This window comes from Bos javanicus, chromosome 22 (assembly GCF_032452875.1).
Source record: "Bos javanicus breed banteng chromosome 22, ARS-OSU_banteng_1.0, whole genome shotgun sequence".
NCBI classification, from domain to species: domain Eukaryota; kingdom Metazoa; phylum Chordata; class Mammalia; order Artiodactyla; family Bovidae; genus Bos; species Bos javanicus.
Window position 1 is genome coordinate 50030546 of NC_083889.1, and position 22171 is coordinate 50052716.

The 22171-nt window shown below is 56.7% G+C and overlaps 3 protein-coding genes across 5 annotated transcripts in view; 2 read left to right on the forward strand and 1 right to left on the reverse strand.

Moving 5' to 3' along the window:
• The window catches only part of CACNA2D2 (calcium voltage-gated channel auxiliary subunit alpha2delta 2), a 140417-nt gene extending 129056 nt beyond the window's left edge, over positions 1-11361 (forward strand). Inside the window, exons 23-38 of one of the 2 annotated variants that reach the window (XM_061396825.1) lie at positions 3437-3497; positions 5838-5935; positions 6247-6337; positions 6439-6501; positions 6638-6741; positions 7117-7215; positions 7307-7395; positions 7580-7630; positions 7864-7935; positions 8039-8191; positions 8336-8388; positions 8507-8562; positions 8697-8823; positions 8912-9021; positions 9117-9199; positions 9326-11361. In XM_061396825.1, coding sequence (XP_061252809.1) covers positions 3437-3497; positions 5838-5935; positions 6247-6337; positions 6439-6501; positions 6638-6741; positions 7117-7215; positions 7307-7395; positions 7580-7630; positions 7864-7935; positions 8039-8191; positions 8336-8388; positions 8507-8562; positions 8697-8823; positions 8912-9021; positions 9117-9199; positions 9326-9466 — 1451 coding nt within the window. In that variant the 3' untranslated portion in view covers positions 9467-11361. The remainder of the gene's footprint in view (positions 1-3436; positions 3498-5837; positions 5936-6246; positions 6338-6438; positions 6502-6637; positions 6742-7116; positions 7216-7306; positions 7396-7579; positions 7631-7863; positions 7936-8038; positions 8192-8335; positions 8389-8506; positions 8563-8696; positions 8824-8911; positions 9022-9116; positions 9200-9325) is intronic. The other variant, XM_061396826.1, reaches the window with a different exon arrangement.
• Positions 11362-13542: 2181 nt separating this feature from the next.
• Positions 13543-18338, forward strand: TMEM115 (transmembrane protein 115). Its single transcript, XM_061396854.1, has 2 exons — positions 13543-14871; positions 17547-18338. Exons 1-2 carry the CDS (start codon positions 14021-14023, stop codon positions 17749-17751), a joined length of 1056 nt encoding a protein of 351 aa, XP_061252838.1. The 5' UTR covers positions 13543-14020; the 3' UTR covers positions 17752-18338.
• An 823-nt stretch (positions 18339-19161) lies between these two features.
• Positions 19162-22142, reverse strand: LOC133235385 (transmembrane reductase CYB561D2). 2 transcript variants are annotated; one of them, XM_061396857.1, is made up of 4 exons: positions 22023-22142; positions 21451-21599; positions 20947-20984; positions 19162-19993 (listed from the first exon to the last, which is right to left on the reverse strand). In XM_061396857.1, the coding sequence occupies exons 2-4, from the start codon at positions 21575-21577 to the stop codon at positions 19490-19492; spliced, it is 669 nt and encodes a 222-aa protein (XP_061252841.1). In that variant the 5' UTR covers positions 21578-21599; positions 22023-22142; the 3' UTR covers positions 19162-19489. The 2 variants fall into 2 exon arrangements, with proteins under 2 accessions (XP_061252841.1, XP_061252842.1); XM_061396858.1 differs by having other exon boundaries at positions 21990-22130.
• Positions 22143-22171: the final 29 nt, after the last annotated feature.

Genomic DNA, 22171 nt, shown 5'->3' on the forward strand with positions numbered 1-22171 from the left:
CGTGCAGCTCTCTCCCCCAGTGGTACCACCCCCTGGGTCTCCCCCCACTCTGCCCCCCAACTCGTCCTCCCTTATCTTCCTCTCACCTCCTCTCCCACCTTCTTCCTCCATTGCCTTCCCGCCTCCCTTCCACTCCACCTTTGCCTCTCCCTCTCTCCTCCCGTTCCTCCATTCCCCTCCCTGAACCCGCACCTTCTCTCTCTCCCTCCCTCTGCTCAGTCCCTCCATTTCGGTCCCACACATTCCCTCCCCCCCACTCCCCCGTTCAGCCTCTCCCATGCTCTCCTCCCCCTTCCCCTCCTTTGCTCCTTCCTCCCTCCTTCCTCCCGGCCTCTGCCCCCCACCCACCCCGCCTCGTGCACCGTTCCTTCTTCCCAGCTCCTCTGCCTGTGGCTCATCCCTGCATGTCCTGCTCACCCTGGGCCTCCCCCAGAGGCCTCCGGGAGCCTGTGGCCCCGCCTGCCCACCGCCCGAGGTCACTGGGAGGGAGGCTGGGGCTCCGGCACCTGCCTGGCCGACTGGGGCTCATCTCCTTTGAGTTTTCTCGCTCTCTCTTTCTCTCTCATGTCGTTTTTTTGCAAGAAGTTTCCTTTCGGTATGATGATGAGACACAATATTTTCATTCAAACAGCCATTGAATAAAATATTGTTTGTGCCCCTCCCCTTCCCCTCCCCCTTTTCGTTTGTTTTTGTGTTTGTGTTGTTTTTGTTTTCCTCGCTTTCTCTCTTGGTGGACTGTCCCAGTGCCAATCAGCAAACTGAAGGGCAAGTATATTCAGAACCAGTGCACCCTCCTCTCCCCACCCCACCCCCTGTCCTCACGGTCCTGCTTGCCCCCCTCCCTGCCCAGGACCAGCCAAACCCCTGCTCTCCAGGGCTCCCCGCCAGCATCCCCTGGGCTCCTCTAGTTCTTGCCTTTCCTTTGATCCCTAAACCTCTGTTAGAGCCAGCAGCCCTTTCCCCTGGGCCCTGCCTGCAGGGTGGTCTCCAGCGTGTTCTAAGAGCTCAGACCCTATCCTTATCTTCCTGGTTCCCTCTGGGCAGGCCTCTGCTCCCCTCTTCCATTTTGTCTGTCCCTCCAAGACAACTCAACAGTGGGGAGAGGGCTACATGCCTGTCTGCCACCTCCCACCCAGCAGGGCAGGGGGCCTGAGATGTAGGAGGTAGATCAGTCCTCAGGGGGCTTACGTGAGACTTCCACAGGGAGAGACTTTCTCCTCTGACCTCTCCAGTTTGTCTCCAGAAGCCCTCCCAGGGGGAGACAAAAGGCTTCGGAAGCCCCACACCCTGACCCTGGGGCAGAGGCTCAGGCTTGGGCAACAGCCAGGCCACCAGGAGACAAAGGCAGACAGGGCGCTGGCCGAGGTGCTGAAGCCCCTGTGCCTGGTGACTTTGCTGAGGCCTATGGTCCAGCCCTGCCCTGGGGTGTTGGCTGCTCCTGGTGAGAGAGGTCAGGTATGGGGAAGGTGTTCCCCTGGGAAATACAGGCTGACTTGGTGTCCCAAGTCTGGCTGGGAACAGAAGGGACCCCCAAGGGCCAGCAGAGGAGCTTAGAGGGAATCAGGTTGGGGGTGAAGAAAAAGCTTCTGGCAATCAGAGGTACTTAAGCCAGGGAGTTCAGGGAAAGTGTAGGCAGAGAATTCACAGGCCCCAGCAAAGAACAAGAGTACTGAGAGAGGTCAGCACACAAGGGTCTCTGCCTCTGGTGCATGGACAGGCCCTCACACCTAGGCATGGGGCATGGAGAGCCATGGGGAGATGTCCTGTCCCCAGCCCCCAAGGGGAAGTAGGGCCTCCCCAAGAAGCCCTCATGGCCCTGTCCAGCCTAGTCCAGCAAAGGGGATCCCGCTGCCCCCACTGGTCTGGGTGGAGGTGGAGGACGTGCCCTGCTCCCACTCGCTTGAGTTGTCTTTTCTGCCCTCCCACACCCCTGCCAGGGACCCCAGCAATGCAGGGCCCTGATAACAATGACAACCATAGCATAGTCTCCCTTCCTACTCCCGCACCTCTTTTTCTTTCTCCTCCTCCTCCTCTCCCCACCCCTACCCCTCCCTGTCGGCTTGTGTCCAAACCCTGCCTCACAGTCCTATCAGAAAGCAACAGTCCAACCAGTGACTGCCCAGCGCCTTAAGACACCCCAAGTCCAGAATCTTGCAGTGCCTTGTGGGAGTATTCTGGATCAGGGAGGACCCTGCTTCTACAACAGTAAAGCCCTGGGGTAATGGAGAGATCAGAATCTGGATGAAAGGATGTGGAGGTGCATTGCCCAGCGTGTCAGAGCAGAGGGCTACCTCCCAGACACGGACCAGCGAGGTGGCCAGTCCCGCTGGGTAGGGAGAAACCCCAGAGGAGCCCTAGTAGCCACATCCCCAGATTCACTCACAGACCCACACAGGGACCCTTGTACACGTATACATGTGCTTACACACTCATGCAAACACACATACATACCTGCTCTCACATGTACATACACGCTCATACGTAAATGCTCACTCTCATACACGTAGAGGCCCAATGGATGGGTCCCTCAACAGCATCCCATGCGTTCTCTGGAGCCCCCAGTTCCTCCCTTGCTGCACTGAGCCCAGACAAGTCCTCAGAAGGAAAGACCAGACCCAGCCCTTCTTCCCCACCTGCGCTCAGGCCCCCAGCCCAAGAAGGCAGGTGTTCAGGTTCAAGAAGCACTTCTGTGCCCTCCCAGCTCGCAGACGTCCTCCCACAATATGGGAACATTCCAGGATCTCCCTTCACCCAACCTCCTAACCCAGGGAAGACCGCTGGACCCCCCACAATGCACTGCAGCTCACCGCCAGCTGCCCACACCGTCTCTGGTTGGACTGTCTGTGCCCGTGAGAGACCCCCTCAGTTTGGCCATGTTGATGCCTGACACAGAACAAAAGCGAGACCTACCAAAATGCAAACAGCTACAGCAAAGAGAGAGAAAAATCCGCAGCCAAAAGCCAATTCCCCTTCCTCAAAGTCTCTTTGGAGGCAAAGGAAGCTCAGCATGCGGTTTTTTTCCATTATGGATGTGATCAGAGCGAGACTGGCGCCTCCCCCAGACCATGCATATATATAGCAGTGTGTGTATATATATGTGTGTGTGTGTGTCCGTGTATATGTGCTATACAGCCGTATGGAAGCATATACAGCCACGCCAAGGGACTCACTGCCGACAGAGGACCAGGCCTGGGCAACATATTGGCTATAACTGCCCTCCTCCTGCGATGCTGTAGTCTCCACAGGCCCTCCACCCCTCCCCGCCTGCCCCTTCTCTCTGGCTCGAACTTGAACATGGAAGTGGCGGGTTTCCTCTTTGCTGGTGTCTCCCTCCCTCCAGCCGCCCTCTTCCCTCTCCCTCCAGCCCCGTCAGCTCTGAACCCCTGGCCTCCCACCTCCCCAGCCCCCGCCGGATAACCCCCCGTTTCTGTTGCAGATTTTGAGTTCCTGCTCCCCAGCAGCTTTGAGTCTGAAGGACATGTTTTCATTGCTCCCAGGTAGCTTGCGTGTGGCCTTGCTGAGGTGTCCCCACCCTCCCAACCCGACCTCCCTGGCCCCGCCTCCTGCACTGCTGCCTGGAGCTGTGTGTGTCTGTGTCCTGTGCAGTGTCCCCCCGCCACGCATAGCCCTGTATGTGCGGCCGTGTGCATATCCGGGCCATGTCGCCGCACCAGGCAGCACTGGCCAGCTGCCCACAGCTTCGGCTCCCACCAGGCCTCGGGCAGGAGGGCTCTGGACTCTCCGCTGACCTTCCCTGCCCCCCCGCAGGCCACCAGGAAAGAGCCCTTTCCGCCCTGAGCCGGCTGTCCGCAGCACGCCCCTCACCGGGCAGCTGCTGCTCTGGTTTGTGGTGCCCTCCCCCACAATCCCACCCCGCACCCGTCCTCGTCTGTGTCAGTCAGTGTTTGTGTGGGTGTGGGGACCGAGCCAGCCAGAGCCCCTGTTGACAGCATCCCGTCTAGGTATGGTGGCTCACTGAGGACCAGTGGGGAGGGACAGGGCAGAGGGGACAGGGCTGTGAAGAGCTGCTCTGGCAAGTAAAGGATCAGGGCCCAGCACAGGCCTGGACCTGGAACCATCCCTGGCCTGCACCCTCGTGTGCACACCCTCTGCCTGTTGGCCCACATCTGAGCAGACCACTGGGCCCCCGGGTGGTGAAGCCCTCCCCTGGGGCCTGGGCTTTGCATGAGGGCAGGTGGGTGCAACTGACAGAGACCCATGGGCACTCCCGGGCACCACACGGGGGCTCTGGACACTCCTAATCTCCATGTGTGTGCACGTGTGTGCATGCACCCACCAAGTTCGCTGTGACTCTGTAGATGTGTGTTTGTATTCGTGAGTCCTTGTGTACATTTGTAAGAGTCCAAGTGTAAATGCGGGGTGGCTGTGTGCACTGGTGACAGTGGGAATGTGCAAAGGCCTGTGTGTGGCCCACAGGACCCCGAGGGAGCTCTGAGGGCAGGGACCATGTTTGTTTTTGTCCTCTCTGTATCTTTGGCACAGGAGAGCTCAATAAATATATGCTGGGTGAGTGTACATGTATACCGGCGGTGGGAGCGGGGATTGCAGGTGACTTGTATCCCAAGCACAGCTGTGTGGGTGTCACTCTGACTGTATCAGGTGTGTCCTCCACACACATAAGTGCAGGCTGTGTGCTGCACAAAGGCCCTGGAAGTAGGTGTGGACTGGGACCCAGCCCCAGGTGCTGTCACAAAGCTGTGTGCCCTTGCACAGCCTCAGGAAGCAGAACATTTTAACAATTCCCACAGGACTTCCCTGGTGGTCCAGTGGTTAAGAATCTGCCTGCCAGTGCAAGAGACACGGGTTCTATCCCTGGTCCCGGAGGATTTCACATGCCACGGAGCAACTAAGCCCGTGCACCACAGCTACTGGGCCTGTGCTCTAGAGCCCGGGAGCCCCAACTCCTGAGCTCACGTGCCCTAGAGCCCTTGCTCTGCAACAAGAAAAACCACTGCAATGAGAAGCCCATGCACCGCAACTTGATAAATGCCCACACAGCGACAAAGACCCAGCAGAGCCAAAAAAAAAAGCTCCCACAAAGTTGCTGCCATGCAGGCCAGAAGGGAGGTTCCTGGTGGCAGGGGTGTGGATGAGGAATTAGGAATGATAGCTCCATCTACAAGGGTAGAAGGACTGCTCGCCGAGACTTCCTGGGGAGCAGAACCCCAAGCAGATCTCCCCACTCCCCACAACCCCCATGTTCTTTGGACCCAGAGTCTGAACCCAGTAGGGCCTTGAGAAAGTGAGACGTTTGGCCTGTCCACCTCTAGGGGAAGAGCAGTCTGGGCAGAGGGAATAGCCAATCTAAGGACCCATGTGTTCTCGCCAATTTCCTGAACCCCTCTGTAGTACTATGAAAACAAACTAAGGCTCGGGGAGCCTGAGCAAGTTGCCCAAAGGTACAGAGCCAAAGAAGCAGCAGGACGAAGTCTTAGACTGACTAAGCCGTTGCTGGAATTCCGCCACTGTGGTCATCATGGGCATTTCCTGGGGCCTCCCAGGTGTTCCGTGTGGCTCCAGCTACACAGGAGACGGGGGAGCCTCCGCAGGGCCATGCCAGAAAGGAGAACCTGCTTGGGTACAGGGTGCAGACCCTCATTCTCTTCTTCTTCCACCCAAGAGGGTCAGCTCCTCCCCATTCAGATCTGGTAATCTGCCAGGCATATAAAGTTGCTGCAGCCTGTGAGAATACACATGCCCCTCCCAAAGGCCTGGGCTTCTCGGCAAAGGGCCAGGCAGGCCTATTGGGAGGCCTCAACCCTGTTGCCCTCTACAGCTCCCCAAAGCCCACTCTTCTTGCCCCTCCCCACCCCCAGAGAGTATTGCAAGGACCTGAATGCCTCAGACAACAACACCGAGTTCCTGAAAAACTTCATTGAGCTCATGGAGAAAGTGACTCCAGACTCCAAACAGTGTGAGTGCCTGGTGGGGCGGCTGGGTCTGGGCAGCACCCAGGCAGCAAAAAGGGGCAGCCCAGAGGAACCCAGACACTGGGCAGGTGTGGAAACACGCAGACCCAAGCCGAGGGCAGGTCCTGGGAAAGCTTGGAGCTTTGGGGGTAGCGGGGAGAGTGGGCAGGGATCCACAAGAAAATACTCCCTCCCTATTGGCTGATTCATGTTGATATTTGGCAGAAAACAACAAAATTCTGTACAGCAATTACCCTTCAATTAAAAAAAAAAAAAAAAAAAAAGATACTTCCTCCACCCAACCCTCCTGTTCCAGGCAACAACTTCCTCCTGCACAACCTGATCCTGGACACAGGCATCACACAGCAGCTGGTGGAGCGCGTGTGGCGGGACCAGGATCTCAACACGTAGGCACCACCCAGCCTGTGGGGGCAGGAGGCTGGGATGGGCCCAGGAGCCCTGCCCTGCAGAAGGCAGGGCTGTGACCTCAACTCCCTGCTGCCCCCAGGTACAGCCTTCTGGCCGTGTTTGCCGCCACCGACGGTGGCATCACTCGAGTGTTCCCCAACAAGTAAGTGACCCGCCCCGCTACCTGACATCCTGCCCCTGCCTGGGACCCTGCCTCTCTGGCTCCTTGCCTCTGCTGAGACCACTGCCTTCACGAGTCTCCCCGCTTCCACCAACCTCTGCCTGTCTTGTGTGACCAGGGCAGCTGAAGACTGGACAGAGAACCCCGAGCCCTTCAACGCCAGCTTCTACCGCCGCAGCCTGGACAACCACGGCTATGTCTTCAAGCCCCCCCAGCAGGATGGTAAGTGTCCATCCTGTCCAGGTGCTGTCCAGGTGCACGGCAGCAGGCGGGAAGCTGAGGCTGGGGCAGGTAAAAAGGGAAGGCTAGGTTGTGCCAACCTGGAGGAGGGCATGGCTACCCACTCCAGTATTCTCAGAGAATCCCCATGGACAGAGGAGCCTGGCAGGCTGCAGTCCATGGGGTCGAAAAGAGTTGGACATGACTGAGCGACTAAGCACAGCACAGCACAGGCTGTGCCAAACACTCTGCTGGGTGCTGGGTGCTTAGGCTGAGATCATCTCCGGCTCGGGCTCCTAGGCTCACAGAGCCCAGCACAGAGTGGTCAGCGTGGCTGCCAGCCCCTACTCCTGACCACCCCACCCCACCCACCCCCAGCCCTGTTAAGGCCTCTGGAGCTGGAGAATGACACGGTGGGCATCCTTGTCAGCACAGCTGTGGAGCTCAGCCTGGGTGGACGTACGCTGAGGCCAGCAGGTGAATACCCAGGGTGGAGGTGGGGAAAGACACTGGGCAGTGTGCTGCCCAGGCAGGTGGGCATTGATGGCCCCCTTGCTCTCCCCCATAGTGGTAGGCGTTAAGCTGGACCTAGAGGCCTGGGCTGAGAAGTTCAAGGTGCTAGCCAGCAACCGTACCCACCAGGACCAGCCTCAGAAGGTATTTGCTCAAGGATGAGGGCAGTAAGACCAGAAGTACCCATTCTGGAGTCCCCAGGAACCCTTCCCAGTCCTCCCACTCAGAGTGGCTCTGGTGCCTATGGGGAGGCAAGGGACCCCGACATGTAAAGGGTGATGGGAGGGGAAAAACTGGTGGGCACTTACGGTCCTTGCTCTCTGCCCAGCAGTGTGGCCCCAACAGCCACTGTGAGATGGACTGCGAGGTTAACAATGAGGTGCGTGTGCCCTGAACTCTTGCTTACCCCACTCCTAGACACCTTAGTCCCAACTGCAACTCCTAGCCCAACCCTTAGCCAATGGGTCTCAACATCCCACCCTGACTTCACAGCTTTGCCAGAACTGGGGGGAATGGTGCCCCCTCCACTTAACCACTGCACTACCAGGGTCTGGGGAGGAAGGGCTGGGCCAGAGCCCCTCCCCACCTTCCTCCCCCTTCCCCACCTCTCAGGACCTGCTCTGTGTCCTCATTGATGATGGGGGATTCCTGGTGCTGTCAAACCAGAACCATCAGTGGGACCAGGTGAGGGTCAGGAAGAGGGTGGAAGGAGAAGGTATGGGTTTGGGACTTCTGGGGGTATGGCACTGCCAGGCCTGTGACTCCCACTCCTTCCCGGCATCCCCAGGTGGGCAGGTTTTTCAGTGAAGTGGATGCCAACCTGATGCTGGCACTCTACAATAACTCCTTCTACACCCGAAAGGAGTCCTACGACTATCAGGCGGCCTGTGCCCCCTTACCCCCGGGCAACCTGGGTGCTGCACCCCGGGGCATCTTTGTGGTGAGCCTCAGCAATACCTGGCCTGGAGATGGGGGGACTGGGATACCTGCCCACAGAGGATCCCCCCACCTCTAATGAGCAAGCTGGGGGTGACCTGGGTTCCTGGTCAGCAGTAGGAGCCCACACCACTCTTCCCCACTGCAGCCCACCATTGCAGATTTCCTTAACCTAGCCTGGTGGACGTCTGCTGCAGCCTGGTGAGTTCCTGGGATAATTGGAAGAGGGAGGGTGCTCCCTGGCCAGGAAGGCTGGAGAGCAACGGGGCAGGGTAAGGCCTCTGCTGACCACTCCCACTCGGTGACCCATGCCCTGCAGGTCTTTGTTCCAGCAACTTCTCTATGGTCTCATCTACCACAGCTGGTTCCAGGCAGGTAGGTTGGGCTTTAGAGGCCCCTCCTCAAAACCCTTCCCCAACCTGAACCCAACTCCAAAGGGAGGGCAGGGCTTATGGCTGAGCCAGGCTCTGGGTGTAGGGGTGGGGCTGAGGCGCTCTGGGCCCTCGCAGACCCCGCGGAGGCCGAGGGGAACCCCGAGGTGCGCGAGAGCAGTTGCGTCATGAAACAGACCCAGTACTACTTCGGCTCGGTGAACGCCTCCTACAACGCCATCATCGACTGCGGAAACTGCTCCAGGTGCGCGCGAGGCGTGGCCAAAGGGGCGGGAAGGGGCGAAGGGGGCGGGGCGAACCTCAGTGCCCCTGCCCTTCTGTGCTGCCTCCAGGCTCTTCCACGCGCAGAGACTGATCAACACCAACCTTCTCTTCGTGGTGGCCGAGAAGCCGCTGTGCAGCCAGTGTGAAGCCGGCCGGCTACTGCAGAAAGAGACACACTGTATCCTGCCCGCGCCGCCCCCCGCCGCCCGCCCCCTTCCACCCCCGCGCGCCCCCTCCGTGCCGCCGCCTCCTTGACTCCCCACCCATGCCCAGCGGACGGCCCGGAGCAGTGTGAACTGGTGCAGAGACCGCGATACCGGAGAGGCCCACACATCTGTTTCGACTACAACGCCACGGTAAGGAGCGGGGGAGGGCAGCTTTGACCCGCAGCTCCCGCTCTCCCCAGGGCTAGTGCGGCCCTGCCACGCCCCCTGCCCATCCCCGCCCGGGCCGACCGGCTGCTCCCTGTCTTTTCCCAACAGGAAGATACCTCAGACTGTGGCCGCGGAGCCTCCTTCCCCCCGTCGTTGGGCGTCCTGGTGTCCCTCCAGCTGCTGCTCCTCCTGGGCCTGCCTCCCCGGCCACAGCCTCAAGTCCATGCCCACCCCTCTCGCCGACTCTGAGTGTCCCTCCCCCCAGCAGGCCTCCCCGCCGTTCCCTGCTCCCCTGCCCTCCACTCCCCGCCTTAGAGCCTTGCCCCCTTCCTCAATGAAGGAACTGAGCGCTCCTGGCCCCCAGAATCTGCGCCTTGGGGTGGGGGTGGGGGGAGCCGAAGGAGGACGCTGCAGGTCTCTGGCCCCCAAGCCACGTCTCGCTGCTGAACTGTCAAAGTGTCCCCAGACCTCTCATTCCCACTGGACTCACCAACTCCTGAGGGCTGGGCCAGGGAGGCCACAGTACTGGTGCCAAACCAGGCCTCCACTGCCCGCCCTGCCCTGAGGCTCCCTTTGTGTGGGAGACCTAGGCCTTGCCCCACCTGGACTCCTCTAACCTGGCCCTTCTGCCCCACCCAGGACTAAAACTGGATTCCCGGGGAATAATAGAGGAAATGGTGATGGGCAATTTGAGGCCTGTGCATCCCAGCTTAAGTCCTGGCAGGAGAGCCCCCAGTGAACTCCTGCCTCTCTCAGGCCTACAGCCATCCCTCCCCAAGCCCTGCAGGTAGCAGGACAGTGACAGTGACACTGGCTAAGACACAACCCCATACACAACTGGAGCCCTGAGGGCAGAAACTGGACTCATGTTAGACATACCCAGGAGGACACACACACAAACACAGACACACACACCATGGAGTGGGGTGAGGGTAGGGGCTCACAAAGCCTTACACAGGGTGAGGGGTTGGTGGGAGGGTCGGCACATGCAGGCTCCATCTGCTCGCCGTCAGCCTCTAATCTAACCTGTAACCCAGCTGGTCCTCTGTCTCTAAAGCTGAATGTCAAACAGTGCCAAATGCTGTGGCAAAGGGGGAAGATCCCTCTGTCCCAACTTTGCCGCCAGTGTCCCCTAAATGCCCGTGACCCTGCCAGGTGCTCATTGTAACCATTTCTCACTAGTGTCAGGCCCCCAGGGGGACCACATGCCACTGCCTGCACCCCTCAGCAGAGGAACTGTCACCAGACATCGCCCTTTGCCTTAGCGGCGGTGACTTGATCACTCCTAGCTGGATCATCCCACCCCCAATCTGGCCCTTACACACTCAGGCCTATCTCTTTCCCTCTCACACACACACACTCCCTGGCCAAACTGCTCCTCCCTGAACACACACTTGCACATATGCACACACATATACACACTCTGTGCACACACAGGCTGGGCCTGAGAACATCTCTTCACACCGTTCATTCTGGTCATTTCCCCCAAAGGCATCCCAGCCTGGGGACTATTGGGGTACTGAAGGCAGGGGGATGTGGCCATGGGGCTCAGATGGACTGGGAGGAGGGGGGAGGGTGATGCATTAATTAATGGCTCCGTTAATTAATGTCACGTTGCTTGTCGCTTTCTCAGTGTGTGTGTATGTATGGTCCATGCCTGCTGCTGGTGCCAGGGTGGGCACCCATGCTGTACACCCAGCCTAGACGCCAGCCATGTCTTGTGGGGGCGTGTGTGTAACTGTAGTGTAGTCAGGTGCTCAATGGAGAATATAAAAATAAAAAAGAAACATATACAGAAAAATTAATATATATTTTAAGTTTAAAAAACAGAAAAGCAGACAAAACAATCCCCATCAGGTAGTTGTCCAACCCCCAGCTGGGTCTGATCCTTCTCATCACCCACCTGACCTGGCTGTCCCCTCACCTCGGGCTCGGGGGATCTGTGGGGGACTGGGGGGCCATTTCCTTTTATCTGCCCTTTTTTTTGGTTGTTCTATTTTGTACAGACAAGTTGGAAAAACAACAGCGACAAAAAAGTCAAGAAACTTTGTAAAATACTGTGTGTGTGATTCCTTGTAAAATATTTTCAAATGGTTTATTACAGAAGATCAGTTATTAAATAATGTTCATATTTTCACTTCAAATGGTTCCCATACACTGTGTCTGCCTGGAGTGAGGATTGGGTGGCTTGAAGATAGGTGGCCCTGACCACTTACCACTCAGTTGGGAGCGAAGCCATACCAATCCAGGTCTCTGGTGGGTGGAAGGCATGATGCTTCCCAGGTCTCCTAAGTGCCAGATCCTTGACATCCTTTGTCTTCTATAATCATCTCAAAAGCCTTCAGGAAAAACTGTCTTAAAAGTTTCCCAGAGGCTCAAGGCCAAGACCATGGAAGAAAGAAGATGGAGATGAGATGCAAGCTTCTGGCCAATGGGATCAGACCAGGGCCTAGTAAGGAGGTCCTCCACGTGGAATGAAGAGTGAATACCCGGTCCAAGTTCATGACCTGGTGCCGGAGGGCCACTATTGCTGTCTGGAGGAGGCCAAGTTCTGCCCGCCCCCTGCAAGCATTATGGCGGCTCCTTCCCAGCCCAGGGGAGGCCTGGGCCTCTCTGGCCACTGCTGCTCACACTGGAACACAACTCTGAATCCTTTTCACCAAATCCTCTCAGGCCTCCCTCTGGCAAGCCCTACACCCTTGTCCATTTTAATCCTAACTCTTAATAGTGAACCCTATTGTGTGACCTTTGTGTTCAAGGGGAAAGACAACCACCAGTGCAGAGATTTCCCACTGACACTTACTGTACACATTCCATACTCTACACTCACCCAGCTGAGTCCTCACCACAACCTTAAGAGTTAGATACCAGTTTATTTCCATACTTCTGGTGAGCAAATTGAGACAGGAGAAATCCTTTCTCCCAGATGCAAGAAACCACCAAAGGTTTCTGAGATGAGGTGGACTGTGGCTGAGGAACCTCAGATGCTAAATAAATGAAAGGGGGCATTTGAGGCGTTAGTGAAGACACCTTTCCTCACCCTCCACAATGGTTGGCCACATAGCAAAGACTAGCAGTCCCTGAGACCGCTCCCACGCTCTGCAACAGCCCCAGAGGTCCTGAGTTAGATCTGCCATGTAAAATACAGAACATCCAATCTGACTGGGATTTCAGATAATCAACTAGTATTTTTTAGTATGTTCCCAACATTGCATGGGACATAACTATAAAAATTGGAGTCACACGTATCCTGAAAAAAAATTGTTTATCTGAAATTCAAATCTCATTGGTCTGTATTTTGATTTGCTAAATCTGGCAACCCTACCCCGGCGTGGCATCCAGTGGGAACCCAGACCCCAAAGTTAAGGCATAGCAACACCTGTGATTTGGAAGGCTATGCACGCGTCAGCAATTGTACTGCTGGCGGAAAGGAAGGGATTCTGCACTTTAAAAATGTACTTTGTTACATAATTATTTTAATTATATGCACATTTATAAAATTCAGTTTTGCACAGGTGGCTTCAGGTGGCTGCTTGAAGCCACCACTGCAGTGAGGTGGAGGTCCAAGGCCAGTCTGACCCAAGTTTGTGTGGAGAGACCTCTCCATCAGGATCATCCATTGACTGGGTGAGGAAGAGTCTTTGAGATAGGTCTGGCCTCACCCCTTTTGGGGCTGGAGACCGGAGTTCAAGTATGGGCTCCACCTCACTTGCACACAAGGGCAGCCTGGGCAACACACTCGCTGAGCACCCAGGGTGGACTGCATTTTACACCCCAGTCCCCTTGGATCCTCACGGTAGTTCCCGTCATCATCTCCATTCAACGGTCCATGAAACTGAGTTTCAATAAAGTTCGGGAATTTGACCAATGCCACACATCCGTCAAATGACAGAGCAAGAATTCCAACCTGGCTCAGGCATACACCAGACCATGGAAGTTCCAGGAGTTCGCGACCGCTGGACCATCGAACATTCTTACTCGCACACCTGCCTACAAGGACACACCCACTCAGATGTACCGGCAGACATGGAGTCACGCCTCCCGGGAAATTCAGAAAGTGCGTGGCCTGCAGCTGTGCAGCCGCCGGTTCTCGCCGCTCTCCAGAGGTCGTTCGCCCTCCCCCCACGTCTGGAGAACCGGCGGAAACGGTCCTGAGCACTACAACTCCCAAGCACACCCACCTCTCCCGGCGCACAGCCTCCTGGGACTAGTTCTACCCAGAGCCCAGATCTCCGCAGGTCCCAGTGTGGCCGAGGACTTCATGTCCCAGCATGCCGCGGAGCCGCAAGGCCGACGCTCAGAGGGCTTCCTGCCGCCGCCCGGGGCGCGCAGGCGCAGCGCCCTGTTTGTCGGCGCCTGAGAAGGGAGGAGGTACTGTCGAAACCGAGACCGAGGCCGAGGCGGAGCTGACCAGACTTGACTCCGGCCCAGAACTAGTCTCCGTGCCGCGCGGACCGTAAGAGGCCCCAGAGTGGATGGAGGAGATCGAGCCCTGAGATCACCGCCAGCCCGGTCGGCGCTGTGGCCACACAGGGCGGGCGGGCAGGCGGTGGTGTCTAAGCTGCTCAGGGCCTTTCCTCAGATCCCCGTCGAGGGGCCTAGGCCCCGGCCCCGCGACCGACCAGGCCCGGCTCTGCCCTTTGGGACCGGAGTCGACCCGACCGGAAGTAGAAGCCTTCACCGGGGCCATAGGCCAGTGACTAGGTCGGGCCCGGGCCTCCCGTCGGGGCCGGACTGGGAAGAGGCCCCGGGGAGGCCCCTAGCCCACTAAACCCTTCCTTCAGGCCAACGCCCGCCAGGAAGATGCAGCGCGCCCTACCGGGCGCCCGCCAACACTTGGGGGCCATTCTGTCCAGCGCCAGCGTGGTGGTGAAGGCTCTGTGCGCGGCGGTACTATTTCTGTATCTGCTGTCCTTCGCCGTGGACACGGGCTGCCTGGCGGTCACCCCAGGCTACCTCTTTCCGCCCAACTTCTGGATCTGGACCCTGGCTACCCATGGGTTGATGGAACAGCATGTGTGGGATGTGGCCATCAGCCTGGCCACGGTAGTGGTAGCTGGACGTTTGCTGGAGCCCCTCTGGGGGGCCTTGGAGCTGCTCATCTTCTTCTCAGTGGTGAACGTGTCTGTGGGGCTGCTGGGGGCCTTCGCCTACCTCCTCACCTACATGGCTTCCTTCAACTTGGTCTACCTTTTCACTGTCCGCATCCACGGCGCCCTCGGCTTCCTAGGTGGTGTCCTGGTGGCACTCAAGCAAACCATGGGGGACTGTGTGGTCCTGCGAGTGCCCCAGGTGCGTGTCAGTGTGGTGCCCATGCTGCTGTTGGGGCTGCTGCTGCTGCTGCGGCTGGCCACACTGCTCCAGAGCCCGGCACTGGCCTCCTATGGCTTTGGGCTGATCTCCAGTTGGGTGTATCTTCGTTTCTACCAGCGCCATAGCCGAGGCCGAGGGGACATGGCCGACCACTTTGCTTTCGCCACCTTCTTCCCCGAGATCCTGCAGCCTGTGGTGGGCCTGCTGGCAAACCTGGTGCATGGCCTCCTGGTGAAAGTAAAGATATGCCAGAAGACGGTGAAGCGCTATGACGTGGGCGCCCCATCCTCCATTACCATCAGCCTCCCAGGCACAGACCCTCAGGACGCAGAGCGGAGAAGGTACTGTGGAATCTTCCAAAACCTTGTTGAGCTAGGAGAATCTTACAGATCAGGTCACATTCCATCTTTTGAGGTGCTTGCTTGCTGTATGTAGGCTGGCAGCTGTATGTAGGTTTACAGTAAGATGTTGGGGGCAGACTCAGAGAAAATCCAGTTTGTGGCCTTGATCTCAACACTTCGGTATCTGGGCTACATACAGTGCTTTCCAAAATTAGGGAGTAAAAGTTGTCTTTCTCACCCAGGGTGCTTAAGTTTCAAGAAACGCCCTGCTTCCTTTTGAACTGTGTGAGGGCTAGTGGAGAGCCAGGTACACATAACCCTGGCCTCGTCTCAGAATCTTGGCATGCTAGACACTGGTCCCATGGGAGCCAGAAGCAACCCGCTGGTCCTTTTTCCCCTGTGAGAGATGGACAGGGAAGGAGACCTGGGATCCTTATGAGGTGGTTGGGGCCACCCCAGTTTCCAAGTGCTGGACTCCACCCTCTTCCTGGGCCTTAAATTCAGATGCCGTGCTTCTCTGCAGCTTATTTATTAACAGGGAAACCTGGGGTATAACGACTTAGACGACCACTGGCCCACATACACCGACTCTGGCAGGCGTGTGTCACCAAACCCATGGGACAGCCACGTGACCCACCAAGGGAGCCTGCTGACCACACCAGGGAATGGAGACAGCCTTTTCATTATCTGTAAACCAAGCCATCTGCACCATCAGGAGTCTCAGCTGAAGTACTCACTTAATGCACCTTGGCCAGGGCAAGACAGATCTTTTTTTAATCCATCTCTTTCTCTCTCTCCCAGGTCTATGGACTCACCAGAGTGGTCACAGCTCTGTTTCCAACACTATTGTTGAGTGGTTTTTGTTTTTTTTATGCAATTACTTGAATTGTGAAATCTAGAGCAGGTTCTGTTCCAATTTTGTGCATTTGTCAAGGGCTTCTGCTTTTGTGCACCCATGAGATGAGTTCTTAGCAGGCAACTTTACAAATTCAGTTGGACTTGTTCCGGTGCCTCCTCTCCACTGGGGCTTTGGCGTGAGGGACACACGCCTCTCCTGAAGGAGTTTCCAACTAGAGAAGCCAGAGTACTGTGGTCCAAGGTGCTAGGTGTTAGTGCACGTGGCGTGCCACAGAGCTTGACTGTGGGCCTTACTTTGTGTCTCCGTGGCTAACCAATCCTAGAGACCGAGTTCTTTATTAATCTTTACTGGTGGAGGAGATGCAGCCAGAAGGGCCGGGCCTAGTGGAAACTGAACTGTCCTTAGAGATGTTCAGGTGATCCCAGGCCACAGTGATGGTCCCTCCTCTAGTGAGAAATCTTGGATTGTTAGGGTTGGCTGGACATTCGAAAAACCTTCACAGCCCCAAGAAACTGGACAGTTGGAGGCATGTTGGGGTAGTGGTGTCAGGAAGGGGGTTCCTGGCATAGCCTTGTGGTTGTTACCTTGCTTGGGGATAGGGGTCACTCTACCAAGCAGTTTGATCTCTTGCTGCATGCCACACTCCCTGCCCCAAAGAGGCAGTAATAGTGGGAGGCAGGGTTTCCCATCTTTGACCCTTGTGACAGAGTGATGGGCATGCCACTACCTCTCTACCTCGGCAGGTTTCCAACAGAATTGGGAAGGCAGTGTCCAGAATGGGAGCTTGGGTAGCAGAGGGAAGGACTGTCCTGTCTGTGCCAACTTGCCATGATGCCAGGCTGAAGGACAGGGTGGAAGTATGCTGGGGCTTTGTATGCCTGTCTTCTTGTTGCTCCTCCTGTCATGTCCCCTGGCATGGTGGAGATTTTGGTTTTCTTCTGGAACATGGAAGGCTATATAGGTCTCCCATGCTGGTGGCAGAGTTGGAAGCATCAGGGGTCCACAGTGACCACTATGAGGAATATTAGCTGGCAGCATGAGCAGCCTACCTCCTGGTGGGCAGGGTCCCAGGTCCTCGTATATACCTTCTTCTAGCGAACTTCCCCACTTCCCTTGAAGGTGGGGTCTCCAGGGGTCTGCCCAGTGGAAACAGGCCTGGCCTGTGCCCTACCCACATGGGCTGTTTTTTCTTTCTCTCTTCCCGCTAGGAAACTATGTGTTCCTGCTCTAACCCAGGTCTTGGTAGTGTTGGGGGTTCTTCTGGGAAGGCCAATGCTAAGAGTCAGTTAGGAGGGGTGAGCTAACCCAAGTTGGCCCTGCTTTCCCAGGCTGACAGCCAAAGCAAGGGCTTAAGTTCCAAACCTCCCCACAAACCCTTGCCAGGGGGTTCACAACACTCCTGACAAGGAGATGGGGAGAAGTTATGCCTTCAATGTGATGCTGGTGCCCAGCAGAAATTCATGCGTCCAGGGACTTGCCCTTCCACCATCTGCCCTGGGTCGCAGTTCTGTCTAGCCTTAGGCACCATCCTCAGAACCATGCCTGGGGGCAGCCCGGTGGGCACCCAGCATTCTCAGCCGGGAGGTGTCCAAACTATGGAGGGAGTGCTCTACAGCCTTTGGGGTCCTTATTCGGATGGCAGAGACAGCCTTAATCGGATCCCTGGGGAGCCCTGGGCCCCACAATGGGGAAGGAGAACACATAGGATTTTGAGAGGCATGTGAGCAGTAAGGCAAGTCAGTTTCCTGAGGGAAAGAATACAGGGCATGAGCCACGTTCAGACCCATAGTGACCTGTCATCTTTCCCCGGCCCCAGGCAACTGGCTCTGAAGGCCCTCAACGAGCGGTTGAAGCGAGTGGAAGACCAATCTGTCTGGCCCAGCATGGACGACGATGAAGAGGAGGCTGGGGCCAAGGTGGATAGCCCCATGCCGTCAGACAAGGCCCCCACACTCCCAGGGAAGGGGGCTGTCCCAGAATCCAGCTTGATCACCTTTGAGGCAGCTCCCCCGACGCTGTAACTCTAGACCACCTTGAGTATAGCACGTCCTCTCCCAAGCCCCCTTTGACACCCTCTCAGCTACTCCAGGGCACTGACTGCTCTGAGGAGAGGGAAGAAGGCCTGCTGCGGGTTGCCACAGCCTTCTGCTCTTTCTCGCCAACACTACCCAGGACTCTTGCTACCTGGTTCCAGCTCCAGACAACCACTCTGCCAGGCATGGGACCTCTGAAGCATAGCCAGCCCAGGCCATCTGAGGTAAGACTGCACCTCAGCAGGCAGCCTCAGGCAAGCGGCTGCACGGACACTGGTGCATGGCTCCTGGGCCAACCCTCACACCTGACACTGGTTGCTGAGAGCCCTGAGCCAAGGCAAGGATTTGCCAAAAACATTCTGGGGGTCCAGCCAGTGCAGGAGCCAGCGCAGGGCTGCTGCACATCCCTGCCTGCCCCCAGAAAGACTGCGCTCATGTCAAGATTTCTGATTCCCCCTGCTGTGGCCATGGCTGCTTCCAGCCCAGAGCAGCCACAGCTCCCAGGTATTTTCTACAGGACCACTTGAGTGGGCAGCCAAGCCCTGCCTCGCAGTATCAATAAAGCAGTTCTTTGAGGTATGGCTCCTGGGCTCCGTTAGACCACCTTGTGCAGCCCCCTCGCCATGCTCAGCTGCGGATTAGACAGGGACCTCAGGTTCCAGGGCTCGGTCATGAAGGCTATTCCCGCTGGATAAAAACCCCATTGCCCTCATTTCTCCCCACCCCCTGTCACACTCTCCCCTGCCTCACCACCACATGTCCACTCAAGCAGCCTTCCCAGAGCTGTCACCTCAGACCCTTACTTATTGTCTCTCCCTGCACTACCTGGTCAGGGAGGCCCTGCCTGAAGATCTGATAACTAAGGGCCTCTCATCATAAGGAGTTGTTCTTACCCATGGTTCACTTTGAAGACAAGAGTGCTCGGTGTTTGGCACCTGTGGAGGCAGCCCATCCCCAGCTCCCATCCTGTCACTGCCCAGATTGGACCATCACAGTCGAAACTCCCAACACAGTGGGCACCTGGGGAAACTGAAAGGACACAGCCCCACCAATCACAGCTGCAGCTACAGCCCTAGGACCTGCTAGGGCCCCAGGGGGCGTAGGGCACTCAGCAGCCAGATCCCAGGGGCTGATGTCGCAGGAGAGCTTCAGCCCCTCCGTGAGCAGCCACGGACAGGTCCCCATCTTGCCCAGCTGCCCATTTGTTCCTGCTGATGGTATTAGCAAGAACTATCCCCAGCTCTGGGCTATTCCTCCCATCCAGTCTTTTCAGTCTTTTTTTTTTTTCTTTTTGACTGCACCTCGTGGCATATGCTTAGTTCCCCCACCAGGGATCAAATCTGCACCCCCTGCATTGGAAGCTCAGAGTCTTAATGACTGGACCATCGGGGAAGTCCCTTCAGTCTTTTTTTTCCACTTTATTGTACTTTCTTCTCTTCTGTAATTTCTGGACATACCAGCAAAAGCTGAGTTGCTGGGGGTGGGGGATAGTCTTGCAACCCCAACTTCATCCAGGCACATGATCCATAAACTCCTCTGGGACGGTAGAGAAGGAAGGAAAGGGGAGGCACCGCAGCATGAGGAGCAAGTAACAGTGTCACACACAGGACTCTGGCTGCCCCAAGGCCTGAGGCATCCCATGAGCGAGCTGAGGGAGTCCAGGAGGCCTCAAACGTGGCTTCCACACTGAGGGGCAAATCCAGGCTTTCCCAAGGCTGGGAAGAGTTCACGGCTGGATCCTCTTGCGGTACAGGTAGGCGTTGCTCACCTGGTTCATAATGACCAAGCTGGTAATGACAGGGCAAAGCACAGCCAGGTACCAGAACCCACCGGTGACTGTGGCAGTGAACCAGAGTGAGCACATGCCCAACAAGAGGCTGGCACCCCCCAGAAGGTAGCCCACCAACCCCGAAGTGGCGTGGTAGAGCTTAAGCTTGGCCAGGGGCCATCGAGGCAGCAATTTGGGGTAGAGCAGGCCCACCCCACCCGAGCACTGCAGCCCTGCCCACAGCACAGCTAGCAGCCCTGCCCGCCCATGCCAAGTGGCCAGGTGGGCTTTGCCAAGCTGTTCCTTGTGGAGGATGACAAGGCCCAGGCCCAGCAATGCACACAGCAAGGCCAGCAGCTGCAGAACCCAGTGGCAACGCGCTCGGCCCTTCCGTGAAAGGGAGCGCAGCAACGAACTCTCAGGAGAGAACACCAGCAATGCCTCGGTCATCAGGAAAGAGAACTGTGAAGACAAAGATAGGACACTAAATGGGAGTGCTGCCAAGCAGAAGGGCAGAGTTTTAGATACAACCTAAGCTGCCCGCTAGTGTGGGCAGAGTGCCCTTTATTCTCTTCCCCACTGACTAGAGTATTTGCTGGGGCAAGAGTGGAAAACTATCTGGGACAGAACATGTGTTCTGAGTAACCACAAGAGGTACCTCTCCACACTTCTTCCTGGGTACTATGAAATGTCATCTGCTGTGTTACCCAGCAAACAAGGTTTGAGATGGGGCAGTTATAAATGATTCACAAGCTTTGTTTCCCTGACAGGCCTGGATACAATTTCTTGGCAAGAGTTGTCCACATGGGTGCCCTGTTTCAGGGAATATTAGGCGCACCACTGTAAATTAAGGTGACAGGAGGCACAGGTACACCCAAATGCATATTAACCTTCTGGCCTGGAGGTGGCTAAAGCATCATTTTGTACTTAGACAAACCCATTTGCCCTGCATCTTGATTACCCTAGTTCAAGTCTCAGATATAAACTGTGGCAGGAGTTGGAGCCTACAGTTCTCCAACCCCACATCCCACCCCTCCAAATAGATATTAAGTGTCCATTTACATTTAGAGGCCACTACAGTCTGGGGTGTTCATTGGAAGGATTGATGCTAAAGCTGAAACTCCAGTACTTGTGGCCACCTCATGCAAAGAGTTGACTGGAAAAGACTGATGCTGGGAGGGATTGGGGGCAGGAGGAGAAGGGGACAACAGAGGATGAGATGGCTGGATGGTATCACCAACTCGATGCACATGAGTTTGGGTGAACTCCGGGAGTTGGTGATGGACAGGGAGGCCTGGTGTGCTGCAATTCATGGAGTCGCAAAGAGTCAGACACGACTGAGTGACTAAACTGAAGACCACCCCCAGAGCTGTACTTCCTCCCACCCCTAAGAGCTGGCCAGGTTCACTACTTACAGCCAAAGACATAAGCACAGGGTGCCAGGAGAAGAGACCTGGAATGAGAAGAGGAAGCCTCATGAGGCTCAAGCAAGAAGAACCCAGCCACACCAATCCCCACAAACTGAGGAAAATGAGCAGCCCATCACCCAAGGAGCTGCTGCCAAAATGCAAGCTCTCTCTTACCACAACAAGCTGACCCCATATCTATTCTCTCTTCCTGGATCCTCCCTGGATCAGAGGCCACCCTTCAACACTTCTCTCAGCCCTCCTTTCCCCCTGTACTTTGCAAGAGACAGCCAAGTGCAGCACCCAGACAAGAGAAGCCAGGTACTCTGTGGGGCCTGGCCAAGCTGGCAGAGCCCTCTCTCTCATCTACTCCACCCTGCTTATCCCTCCAGCACGGCATGTCCCTGAGCCAGCCAGGCCTTTCCCAAGAGTCAGACCCAAAGCTTCCTATTGCCCCTGCTCCCCAGGAAAAGTGACAGTTCCCAAAAGTCAGTAGCTATGCATTGTACTTACTGGAGCCAGGCCTGGCAAGTACAGCCACAAAGATGGTGAAGCCCAGGGCCACAAGGTGGGCAGCAGCCCCGGAGACAGTGCGCAGAGCTCGGTATATGTGTGATTCGGTCTCCACAGAAAGGGCCATGATCAATCAGGCCGGCTATAGTCTGAAAGCATAGCAGAGTGAGCAAGGGCCTCTGGTGCTTGCTGTCCACTCTTCTAACTGGAGCAAGGGTGGCGGAGCAGGAATGCCACTCTCTTCCAAAGAGTTAAGGTAGGAAGGGACAGCATTAAGGCAGGGCCCAGAAATAGTCGCGGGCTGGTGGCCTGTCAGCCTGTATCCGCATCTGAATTGGCACAGATCACTGGTCCACCTTCCAGGTAAGTTACGCAAGGCCGTGTAATAGACTACAAATCCCAGAGTGCATCACGCCGTCGCAGGACGGGAGCGCCTGCTGGAGGGGCGTGAAGCACTACGGGAACTGTAGTTCCCGGTTGCGTCGAAATTACAGCCTCAATCTCTTTGCGCACACCCTTCCCACGTGCAGCTGGCTTACTGCTTCTACACGCCAGAGATTCGCCTGCCTCACCCGCAGCGCCGACCCGAGGAGGTGGTTCGGTCCCGAACAAGTGGGATTCTTCGGGCGCTAGCCGCACGCCCTGCCGCTCCGCCGCCTAACTTCCGGGTGCGACGCCTACCCACCCGGGACTTCCTGGACTGTTCTCCGCAGCCACACGG